The sequence below is a fragment of the Hippoglossus hippoglossus genome, chromosome 5 (genome assembly GCF_009819705.1).
Source record: "Hippoglossus hippoglossus isolate fHipHip1 chromosome 5, fHipHip1.pri, whole genome shotgun sequence".
Classification (NCBI taxonomy): Eukaryota; Metazoa; Chordata; class Actinopteri; order Pleuronectiformes; family Pleuronectidae; genus Hippoglossus; species Hippoglossus hippoglossus.
The window spans coordinates 19874467-19886947 of NC_047155.1; the positions used below are offsets into that span (position 1 = coordinate 19874467).

Here is a 12481-nt window from a genome sequence, read left to right on the forward strand (position 1 = left end):
CCAGGAGCCTTGAGCCAGGACAACTTACCACTGAGTGAGATGGACAAGGCTGCAGTTCTCACCCTGATCAGAGAAGAGGTACTGACCCGAAGTAAATCTGATGATGATCACTAATACACATCTAAACATATCTATTCAGTTTATTTCTTTTTTCTCTTTGTCCTCTAACCAGATCATCACTAAAGAGATTGAGGTGAACGAGTGGAAGAGAAAGTGCGAGGAGAGCAGGGCTGAGGTTTTTGAGATGAGGTACGAAGTTTCACTGGTAGCTACTCTGGCACCTCAATTCCTGTTTACAAAACATTACAGCACAAATGTGAAAATGGTCCCGGTCAGCAAAGCTGACAGAGGACTGCTCTCTTCTTGACAGGAAAATAGTTGCAGAATATGAGAAGACAGTTGCACAGATGATTGGTAAGTTCCTGCCCCCTGGTGGTGATACTTTTCTATATGTTTTTCCCATACTCACAATACAACCAAATACTTACAACACAACCAAATACTCATAATACAACCAAATACTGACAACACAACCAAATACTCATAATACAACCAAATAGGCACAACACAACCAAATACTGACAACACAACCAAATACTCATAACACAACCAAATACTGACAACACAACCAAATACTCACAACACAATCATATACTCATAATACAACCAAATACTCGCAACACAACCGAATACTCACAATACAACCGTTTGATGTGCCCACACATTTTTAGGCTGCGTTCAACAGCACTGTTTCAGTTCAGTCTTGAAGTTGTTTGCATAAAACCTTTCCTCTGACACGTCTGTGTCTGTAGAGGACGAGCAGCAGCAGAAGACGCTGTCCTGCAGTAAGTCAGTGAGGCAGCTGACCTTAGAGAGAGATCAGGCTCTTGCTGACCTCAACTCAGTGGAGCGCTCCTTCGCTGACCTCTTCAGGAGGTATGAGTCCTTGAAGGGAGTCCTGGAGGGCTTCAAGAAGGTCAGTACAGCTTTATATTTCATTAAGCAGTTCATTCCACCTTCATGTAATAATCAGCTCACTATATACTCTCTACGTGCATCTCTACAGAATGAGGAGGTGCTGAAGAAGTGTGCACAGGACTACCTGATGAGGATCAAGCAGGAGGAGCAACGATACCAAACCCTCAAGGTTCATGCTGAGGAGAAACTGGACAAGTAAGTGTCATAAGACGGGTTTGAATAAATCCACTAGGGTTCAAGGCTGATTCTGACAATCATCTCCTCCTTCTCCCCTCTCCTCCGCTCCCCCACTTTCGCAGGGCGAATGAGGAGATAGCCCAGGTGCGAGGCAAGGCCAGCTCTGAGGGCGTGGCTCTGAACGCCAGCCTGAGGATGGAGCAGATGAAGGTGGATTCACTTGAAAGAGCTGTGCTTCAAAAGGTAGCTTGACTGAAAACATGATTAAAAGGGATGAACAGTGTTGGTGAAATGAAGAATTTATGGAATTTTATCGACAGCATTTTATATCTGTCATATTCTTGCATCATCCGTCAATTGTGAAGCACTTTGAACTTCACAAACTTGCGTGATAGGTGCTATAAGAATAGAGATTGATTGATTGATTGATTGATTGATTGATTGATTGATAAAATGTTGTGTGTTGGCTGATGCTTATGTTTTCGAATGTTAAGTTTGGTAAAATGTGTTAAGTACAGCTGCATGTAATAGAATCGACTACAACTCCCACGGAACCAGTTGTTTCCTGTCTGTTTGTTAAATTTGATTTTGTCTATAAGTTTGGTTACAGATAAATATGTGCTCCCATCAGATTTTTACCTTTTGCATCATGGGGAACTACACATATTTTTCTTCCTCTTTCAATGTAAACAAACATTTTCCTGTTTTTTAAAACTGGATATTATTTAACATTTTCAATCAAAAGGTTTTTTACTCACAATGTAAAAACATAGTTTAATTGTGCTGCTTCATTATAGTTATATAGTCATGTTTTTTATTGTCTTTATACATGTGCAGGCAATGAGCACCGCTCGTAAAAATGTGCCAACATGGAATTGGACACTAGAGTGCAGTGTTTCATTTACTAAAACCACAATGCATTGGAAGTTAGATGGGGAGAAAAGCTTGTTGTTTGATGTTTTATACTTTGTTGATGGATGTCAGCCAAACAACTGTGTTACCAAATACCACTGTGTATGCTCAGTTAATTAGTGTTTGAAATGAAGCACACTGGATAAAGTCTGTTTATTTATTGGCTGCTCTGCAAGGTACATGGAAACCATTTCTCTGCCAACAGACTCAGAGACTTTCATTGTACCTTTACAGGGACGTGTCCTTGTTTCTGTCCTGGAAGATCTGTCAGATCATTTTCTAAAACTTATGTCTGTCTCTCACAGAATCAAGAGATCGAGGAGCTCACCAAGATCTGCGATGAACTGATCGCCAAAATGGGAACAGACTGATCGGCCTACGAGTGATGTAAATTCTGTACAGGACATCGCAGCGTTCTCTTTGTCAGCTCATATGTTTAAATAATTGGTGATTATTGAAATACAGGTTGAGATATGGTTGCACTTTCTCGTAATATTTTCAGAATGAAATATAAAAGCAGATATATGTTATTGTGTAATTTAAGAAGCACAAGGTTATCATGAGGGGTATTTTAATAATATTGAAGGAGAAGTAAAGTGATTATATTTCTGCTATGATTTGTTGATCTTTTATTTAGGATTTAATTAATTATTTTGAGGTTAAATGATTAGTCGTAATGATTTTCATCTTCTCCTTTATTTTCCAACATCATTTTATCAAACTTCTCTCACACAAAGCTGTAGAAAATAATGTGGAACTAAGAGACAGAAAATGTGCACAGACACTTTTGACCACAGAAGGTCTACAGTGTTAAATCTGATACAGGAAGAAAAAAATGAGTGTATTAAGTTAAAAATTTGATGGTATTTCATTTGTGATACAGATAGTTTTGCTCTGCTGTTTATTTTCTATCATCAGTAAATGAGCTGGAAGTAATATGACAGATATTTTTATAAATTGCCTTTTACATTTTATCATTATTGTTTCACAGATTTTGAAGTGAAACCACAATGATTTCACATCTTATACATTTGACCCCTTTACATCTCGGGGATTGGGATCGGGAAATTTCAGGAGCACTTATGAAGCTCAAACCTTTCACTCAGCTATATAATATCTTCATTTGATGGGAGTTTGATGATGGGTGAAGATGAAAGTTTCAAGTAGTAAAACTTTGCTTATTATTCTTAATAATGAACCATGTGCCAAGATTAATTTTCTCTCGCTCTGCATTCGAGTGTGGAAAAGCACAGTCTGACGCTGCCATGTAGATATATTTGGATCGTATTGATATTTTATGTGTGAGCTCACATGTTGCTAGTGTGCCTTTATTTTGTTTATTATGTAAAAGAAAGTTTGTCCCACCTCATTGTTTCCAAAGTCTGTTGCCAAAATGTATATTTCTAGGACTAAAGTACAACAGTGAGTCAGCATGGGTTTACAGTTATAATGTTTTACCTGCAGTTAAAAAACAATGATTCATGTGTGCACAAGATGGACGACATTACTTTTATGGTAAAGGTCTGTGATTTGGGGGCAGTTTATGATCATATCTCCACTGAACATCCTCTGGTCAGATATCACTCAGACATGTATCATATATAAAAGACAGGTTTTTGTATAGAAACCTTATTTCATGTGAGCACAATCAGTTGTAAAATGTCTATGTAAACCGAGTTGGGTTTCAGTGTGACCTTGTCCAGTTGTGTTGGTGTTACAGTGAAGGTGGTTTTCAATGCAAACCCATTGTTACATTATAATATGCGTGAATTTTATACTTTATGAAAAGAATATTCTGAATTCCATTGCTAATATTTGTAAACTTGAAGAATTAATAAGAATATACTCAGATTATTTTGTGCATTCCTGAATAAATGGTTTAAAAGATTTAATATGATGCCACTGTCCTCCTCTGCCTGAATCATTTCAGCTGTGCACGACAAACCAGAGATGAACATAAACAGAAGTAAATCCAGACAGATGTTGCTCAGTCCTATACAGAGGAGCCAGTTTTCATGCTCTTCCCACTGTTACTTTTTACAGACATGTCATTTGTGGTGTTTGGTTTGTCAGGAGCCGGCAGTTTCATCCAGCAGTCAAATTTAACAGTCATAACAATGTGTCCATAAATACATCAACAAAACAGTCTATCTTCGCCCATGTGGCATGGTCTATTCATTTGTAAGGAACCATTATAGTATTTATTTAGGATGTGATGACATTGTTATACTGTAGATTGTGAAATGGCACTAAGGAAGTTGAGTTACTAACTGTGGCCAGCACTGCAGTTGTATGTTTGAACACTCCCCTGTTCTGTTTCAATCTGACCATGAAGACCACCTGCTTCCTGCTCCCCTGGGCCAGAGAAGGACTATTTAAGTAGTATATAAGTAACTCTTTGTTTAATATATTTTTAGCTGTTTATGCATAGAGTAGACTGCCCACTGATATTACTTTCTGATGTAACTTAGTGATGTTCACTCAGACCAAATGTGGTAACTAGCCATAATAAGATACTTCTTAGAGTACAATGTTTAAGTGATTTATTGTTTGGGAATAATGAAGGATTAACTCACACTGGCTTAAATGTGGGATTAAAGGTTATTGTATGAAAAAGCAATGAAAAAGAACAGATGAAAAAGAGCGAAGGTGGTTAATGTGCTCATCAACGTGTGTCCTGCTTTACAACATCTGCAAAATGATAATAATAAAAACCTCAAATGTAATAATGTTACACAATCTGAAGAAGATTTAATGTTTGGCTCCGAAAAACCATAACAACTTGGATATATGCTGAAATGTAAGTTATTAGGGCATAAACATCAAGAAGCGAATAAAGATTCATGTGCAATTATATGATAGTTGGAAAGACAGAAGTGCAAAGTTTGGGCTTAGATTTTACTTCACCTATAGCTGTAAATTCAAGACATGTATGTTTGTGAATATGTTTTAAATTGTACACAATATGGAAGTATTTTTCTGAAGCCGTGTCTATTTAATTATTCAGTCTGCAACATCCCTGGATCAGCACCTTCTCACCACATGGTGGAGTCCTCAGAAACCACAGGAAAATAGCACAGCTCTGGTCTTGATGGGATCTTATCCTAACAGATCAGCTTCAGTTTATTCTGACAGATCAGTTACTCAACATCATTGTCAATGAGGAGGCTTAGACATGTAGGGTTTACTGAAGGGTGAGAGGGATCACTCATAGATATAATCTGGATAGTTTCTTTTCTTACATTTAACTAATATTTCCTGCTTGTTGTGCTTTGGATTTGAATGAAGACCTGGTTATTCTAAATGTTTTATTTTTATTTATTTATTTTTATCACTTATTACTTGGTCTGTCATTCATTTTATGATGGAAAGAAAGGGAGTGGACTTGACTTTGGTGTTGTTTGAAGTCGTCCTTACTTTGCCAAGAGAGAAATTCACCTTAACTAGCCTTCAGTAACATTTAAGTCCTATATACTGTATATTACACTCGTCATTTTAACAACTATCAAAACATAGCTTGACCAAACTTTACAGATACACTCCTGGAGCTCAAGTATCCCCAAATTTCTCTTCTGCTGCTTTGGGCAAAGACAGGAGACGACTCAGAGGACTGCTCTCCACTAATGGCCCCGGCAGAGGACAATATAAATCCCGGTATTTGCCTTCTGGTGTTTCTTTGCACCTGCAAAAAAAAAAAACTGTGTGTTTAAAAATGTCAACTAAAACTGTCCAGTTTCCAGACAGTCACTGAATAACACAGCAATGGAAAACAGCACAGTGATAAAATTCACAAAATCATTTCATTATAAATACATTTTAAAAATACAAATTAAAAACATTTAAGTGCATTTTGTCTCTGTTACACCGAGAAGACATTTTGAGAAGTTGGGTCTGTGTTGGATGGTATAATAAAAAAAATGCATCTTCAGTTTGGCCAAGTGAACAGTTAATAAATCAAATATGATTTAATGATTGCCTATAATCAGTGACAATAAGTTATTGACCTCTCTGGAGTTATGAGGGGGGGTTCCCACAATCCACAGATCCGGGTCCAGGGTCTTTCCAGCTCGAGCAGTGTTTTTGTAACCCATGGTGACCGGGACGGAGGGGGCGGGTCCAGGATGCTGAGGCTGCCGCTGATTGGCTGCTGGCCGCGGTGATGAGTGGGACGGGAGCGCGCTGGCAGCAGCGAGAGGAGAAAAAGAGAAGAGCCAGAGGAGGAGAAGAGAAGAAGAAGTTCTGCTGCACAACTCATCCTCTGCTGCAGCTCCGAAAACTGAAGGTGTGTGTGTGTGGAGGACCGAGCCGCCTGTTCTCCGTCTGTAAAGGTAAGTGTTCCTCTTCGTGTCAGGATAGACCACTTCTCATTGGATGATCTGATCCGCACGTGCAGGAATCTTTGAAACTTTTTCTTGAAACATGAGACTCTCTGTAAACTGCATAGTTCTCTTTCTTTGTCCCCTCTGCATGACTTGGAACTTAAACAGGAGGAATATTTATATCATTTACCACTGTAAAAAGTAGTTTGCTGTCACTTTATCTCCTGTAGTTGTTTAACAAACAAGAGTTACACCCATTTAAAGTGAGCCTGATCTAAACAGGAGCTACTAATGTTTTGTATTGTTGCAATGCATTATTTACCCAAATGCAGAAGAGAGGGACAGTATTCTTATTTTATATGTGTCTGGATATCCAGAAGAAGGAGGACTCCTCTGAGCTCTGTCCTTTTCTCACTCACTGTGGATATTTGGAACTGGGCCATTCTGGTTTAACAGTAACTTGAAGACTGATTTGTAGTTTCCACTCATGAACAATAGGGAATACAAAAAGCTCTGGCTTTGACTGAGAAACCCATAAATTCATCATTTGGGGGTTTTGGATTATCGAGTTGACTGGACAGTCCGTGGCTGGATTTCACTGACTCTCCCTCTCTCTCTTATTGTTCTTGAATGTTTCTGTAGGAAGTAGGTGTATCTCCACTGGTTTTGTAAGAAGCATAGACCATACACAACGCATATTCAGGAGAAGTGTTAATTTCAATGGATGGGTTTGTTGAGGTGACACATGATGTTTGTTCAGTGTGTGTTCATAAGTGGACTCTGGAATAGTTGGAATAGACAGTGAAATTCAAAAGGCCAAATCAAAGCAGCTCCTGCTGAACTTGTTCCTCTCATGGGGAAATAAACCAGATGTTTTTCACCGGAGGATCACAAGTGACGTCTAACGGTTTATTGAGTGTGTACACCAGGGGTGTTTTGTCAAGCCCCTGCGTTCTGCAGTTTGTTGGCTGTTACTATGACGTCAACTTGGAAAGCACCCCCCCCGTCCTCATCCTCCTTCTCCCTCCTCACACCACAGACCTGGAGGTCTCCTTACTTTCACTGTCGTCCTCCCCTCATTTAACTCCAGGAACATTCCTCCCCGAGGGCTTTTGGTCTGTCCGTTGACACTTTCATGGTCTGCCGTGAAATATCGATGTGGAGTTCACTTTCCTTCTCAGTTGTGCAGCCCTTCGGGCAGAGATCAGTAGATAAGTGAGAGGGGCAGCACCCACCCAGTGGAGGCCCACATTTGCTCCTCATTAGGCTGTCAGAAAGACAGAGGCAGGAATCCTTGTCTCAGCAAACCAAATGTCCATTCTCACCCAAATCCCACTTCTTTTCTCCCTTATTGGCAGTCAAATGCAGTTTCAAATTTTTTACTGATCCTCAAACTTATATATGTGGTGTATGGAGGCCAGTGAGGGTCTCTGGTAACCTTATGATAGCCAAACCAAACTGTAGCTGTGCAGGATTTTGTAATAAAAAGTCTTAGCTTATTGACGAAGCTCCATGCATGCCAGATCCATGAATTGTTCAGTGGGAAATCAATTGAAATGTAAAAAAAACAACTTATCTCACAGTGTTAAAGAAAGTAATAAAAGATCTCCTGGGTCCACCCCCAGATCCGGGTCTGCAGTAAAGATTTAATGGGTTCTACCCTGAAACCTATCAAATCTTTCCACAAGAACATTGATAATTATTCTTGTGGTTTTGCGTAATTTTGCTTATAGACAAACAAACGAACAAACAGAAAGGGGTGAAAACATATCCTCCTTGGTAGATGTATCATCAAGAGTAATGTTGAGTTCAGCATCACAGCTGCTTGAAACAGCCTCTGACAGTCATTTGTCTCATCATCTTCTTTTTAGATTCTCCTCCATCCTCCTGCATCATGCTGCACCCAGGTGCCTTGTTCTCTTTGCTGTACATGTGTGCGCTGTGCAATGCCCAGTCAGACTCTGGCACACCTGTGATCCAGCTCCGTCTCACTGGGGAGAAGCGGAAACACTACGAGGGTCGGGTGGAGGTTTTCTACAATGGAGAGTGGGGGACAGTGTGCGATGACGACTTCTCCATCTACACTGCCCACGTGGTGTGCAGAGAGCTTGGCTTCATGGACGCAGCGTCCTGGTCGCCCTCGGCCAAGTTTGGAAGAGGAGAAGGTAAGAAAAAGTCGTATTATGTTGGTTTCCCAAAATTTGATGTAAAACCCATATTTTTTACCAAATCAAAAACCTTGAAATTTCATCTCAAACCCACGTTCTTCAGCTGTTTAAGACCTGAGATGAGGGTTAATGGTTGGTTATCTCGGCAAACTGCCAATCAGCCAACCACACACATTCAAACGCAGTATGTCTCTTCATACTGTTTCATATGTTCCATGGAAAAAAACATCTTTGAATGAGATACACGTTTCCCCCTGTCTGACTGCTAATAACCTGAGGCACTGGTTTCCACATTAGAGGAGACGTGAGAGACGCCAATCAGTTCATGAAGTAGCATCAGGGTTGGGTCGGGGGGGGGGGGTTAAGACTGGAAACACTGGGTGTGTAAGCCAGACACATACACACATAATCAAAAAACACACATGAGACATAATCTCATCTCCTTTTTCTTTATCTCATGTGAATTTCTCCGCCACTGTAAAAACAACAACCCTGATGAGATTTCCAACTGTGTCAAAGCTGTAGCTGCTGGTGGTGTACATGTATGAGTAAGTTGGTGTTAATTAAAACAGTGTCCCTTGTTAAAGGCACGTTTTACCACTGGGTCTCGGCCACATCCAGCCATCCACCTCAACAGTGAAGTAATTAACTTGGCTGTTTACTTCCCAAAGCACCAGAGTCATTATTCAAGAATTACGTTTATGACCTAATAGGCTCCATGCATGTAATGTTGCATGCAAATACCATTTTATGAGTAGCACCAAAACAGTTTGATGTATATGTATGGCCTGTCTGTGCAGAGAGGAAAATGTTTGCACTGAATGTGATGTAGGAATGTAGAGATGGAGGCTTTTGGGGATGTGGTCAGGGCGTGACCCTCCAGCGTTCCTAAAGATTAAAGTTGAATTTTCACCTAAAACGTTTGCAGAAAATTAGTGTGCCATTTTGAGGAGGGTTCCACTTTATTCTGACAAATAGATTCAAATAAGTTTATAGGAGAATGGTTTAGAGAGGAGGGTTTGAGGCTGTGTGCATGTGTTTCCTTGTTGTTTGTAGAGACACATGGCTGTAAAAGGGATCAAGAGCTTTTTCCCATCATCATGGGGACTGTTGAAAGAGACCATCACATGTTTTCAATTGAAGACATAACTACAAAACAAGTACTAGGACATCTCCCTTTTGGATGCAGTGATTTTCCTGCCTGGTTGTTAATCCGATTCCCAGCAGCCTTTGCACAGCTGTACTTTGCCAACTCAGTTGATAACATCATAAATTCACATTTATTCAGATCCACTTAGGAAAACTGTGCTCTGTTCCAGTTTGCTATAATTTTGAGTATAGGTTTCGTGGTTGACTCAAAATGCCAATAAAAGCTCAATTTGAAAATAAATGGCACCCTGCAAGCTGTTCTCCCTGCACCTTTCACCAGCTTGCAAATGATGGTATTAACACAACAATCCCAAACAATTACAACTGGCTATTCAGAATGTTTGTTTCGCCAGAGGTGCACTGAGACCAGGCTGGCTCTCACGTGGACTCTCTGCAGTAAATCACCAGCAGGAAACTTGGCTCCTATTTTGAAAAAATGTTCCAGAGGTAATAATCTGCTGCCAGGAGGAGGCTACGTGACCGTATAACATTCAGTCACTTTCTTGGTATGATCAGGATGTTCCTCTGCAGCGTGTTGAGACTGTCAGAGGAGCGATCCGTAGGTGGTTTCCATGGCCACAGTTGTTGGGGTTTCCATGCTTCCGCTTCAGCCGTGACAACATTCTTTGGCCAGGATTTGGCTGAAAAAATGCGTCAGGTTATGGTGGAGACCAAACACATCTCCACGTGAGTAGGTCTGCTGTCTCTGTGACGAGGCTTCAGTGGAAATGCTGAACTATCGATGGGGTGTGACACACGGCTTAAGACGGTCAAGGTGCAATATTGAAAGCACTCTTTCATTTGACTTTTCTAATGAAGAAATCCTCTGTCAGGGAAAGGGACAGGGATTGTGTCAACATGTTGCTCAGTGGAGAGTGCAGCATCAGCCCTGCCATAACAAGGATGACACTCACATTGTAATATAGAATACACAACCTTAAGTACAGAATATCACATTTTATTCTCACCTTGTGTTTTTGTCTGCGTTTCTGTGATTGCCTGTTCGTTAGTAGGATTACGCAAAAACAACTCAACCGATTTCCGATAAAGTTTGTGTAGGACATGACTCAAGGAAGAATCCAGTAAATTCAGATCAGGGGGTGGATGTAGGAAAAAAATGTCATTGCTCATTTCATTTGACCTACAGGAAAAAGTCCAAAGATTATAAGATTACATGAGACAAAACTCCTCACAGTTAATATATGCTTAAACATCCCCAAAACTTGTTGAGTCTTCTACCAGAAACCCTTCACCTTCATCAGAGTACGTGTCACATACATCATGTTCATATATAACTCTGCTCCTCTTCGCTCCAGGCCGTATCTGGCTCGACAACGTGCACTGCACTGGTGGAGAGAAGAGTCTGGCTCAGTGTGAGTCCAACGGCTTTGGAGTGTCTGACTGCAAACATTCGGAGGATGTCGGGGTGGTGTGCAACCAGAAGCGCATTCCAGGCTTCAAGTTCATCCGGAACCAGGCCCATGGTGACGAGGTGGGTTCGCATTGATCAACACACTTATGTCTAAACAATCAAAACCTGCACGTGTAGGTCCATGTCACACTAATCTAACACCAGGGTGGGATCACTTCCAGCCAGCCACTACCTACATTCACACATGGTTCAAGTACACACATGCAACCTGAACAGATGTTCGCAATAAAAAAAGAAGAGGACAGGCTCGGGATGAAAGAAAATCCTTATGATAGTGCACCATTCCAAAGAGCTTCAAGTACAATGTGCTCTTCAAGTCCTGCCAACTTTCCAGACTGAATATGTCTGTTGTCTGTCTGTCGATTATAAGAGGAACACTATTTCACTGCATTAAAACATAGTCTCTACAGTGTTGAGGATAACTTCTCCCAAAGAAAATACAGATAAACTGATTATGGGAGGAAATATCAGTCATCTTGGTTCACTGACTAACTTTCATACCCTCGCTCCAACACAGCGACTGAACACCAACGTACAGGTCAGAACAGGGTGGCAGCAACTCTTCATAAATGTATTTGTGAGTCAGACAAGTTTGTGGATGAAGTCTTTCATATTTTCTTAGTAACTACAAGTTAATTTCAAACCAGTGGTTACTTTTATCAGACTGCACCATTAAAACATGACTGTCTTGGCCTGTTCAGACTAGTAATGACCAATTAAAACTAAGTAGCTTCAACAGTAACAGTAACTCACAAACTGTAACACAAATATAAAAATACAGTTTAGGTGACCAAACAATATATAAAACTTACTGTAGGTGTGACTTGTTGTTTATATGTATACTGCATAGAAACAAACGTGTCCGTGTTAGTAGCATTGATACAATTTAGAATATGTGTGGAAATATTCCATATATATATATATATATATATATATATATATATATATATATATTTATCCGTTATTGGCTCCTTCACTCTAATGGTGACTGGGAGAATGTTTACTAATTTGAGGTATATTTTTAGTTTTTTATAAATATTCTTGTTTTTATCGTTATTAAAGAGTATTTTACGCAAGAGCCAGGTCAGACGTATCGCCAATATTCTTATACTGCTAGTGCTCTGGTAATATATTAGCAAGGTAACATTATTTTGTTAGTTAAGCAGCTAAAAAGTTACAACTGACAGTTATGTAGGCATAAATATTTACTAACATTAGTGTCTCCATATGATCTAGTATGTTTGCATTTTATTTCAATGTGGTAAACACTTCTTGTAAAGTTCTTATTAACCAAAGTTAATAAGAACTTATGAACAGCTGCTGAAACTGGCTCCAGTATTTTATGA

General features: G+C 39.9%; 2 protein-coding genes across 5 annotated transcripts in view; both read left to right on the plus strand.

The window, feature by feature from the left end:
• tacc1 (transforming, acidic coiled-coil containing protein 1) overlaps positions 1-3964 on the plus strand; it is a 13404-nt gene extending 9440 nt beyond the window's left edge. For all 3 annotated transcript variants that reach the window (XM_034584848.1, XM_034584849.1, XM_034584850.1), the window contains exons 9-15: positions 1-78; positions 173-249; positions 371-414; positions 813-976; positions 1067-1173; positions 1278-1398; positions 2373-3964. The exon at positions 1-78 is cut by the window's left edge and continues 54 nt beyond it. In XM_034584848.1, coding sequence (XP_034440739.1) covers positions 1-78; positions 173-249; positions 371-414; positions 813-976; positions 1067-1173; positions 1278-1398; positions 2373-2438 — 657 coding nt within the window. In that variant the 3' untranslated portion in view covers positions 2439-3964. The remainder of the gene's footprint in view (positions 79-172; positions 250-370; positions 415-812; positions 977-1066; positions 1174-1277; positions 1399-2372) is intronic.
• Positions 3965-6250: 2286 nt separating this feature from the next.
• LOC117761178 (lysyl oxidase homolog 2A-like) overlaps positions 6251-12481 on the plus strand; it is a 38892-nt gene continuing 32661 nt past the window's right edge. For both annotated transcript variants that reach the window (XR_004613799.1, XM_034584857.1), the window contains exons 1-3: positions 6251-6395; positions 8258-8551; positions 11020-11195. Coding sequence is in view for 1 of the 2 variants with exons in the window: in XM_034584857.1 (XP_034440748.1) it covers positions 8281-8551; positions 11020-11195 (447 nt within the window). In the remaining variant the exon portion in view is untranslated. The remainder of the gene's footprint in view (positions 6396-8257; positions 8552-11019; positions 11196-12481) is intronic.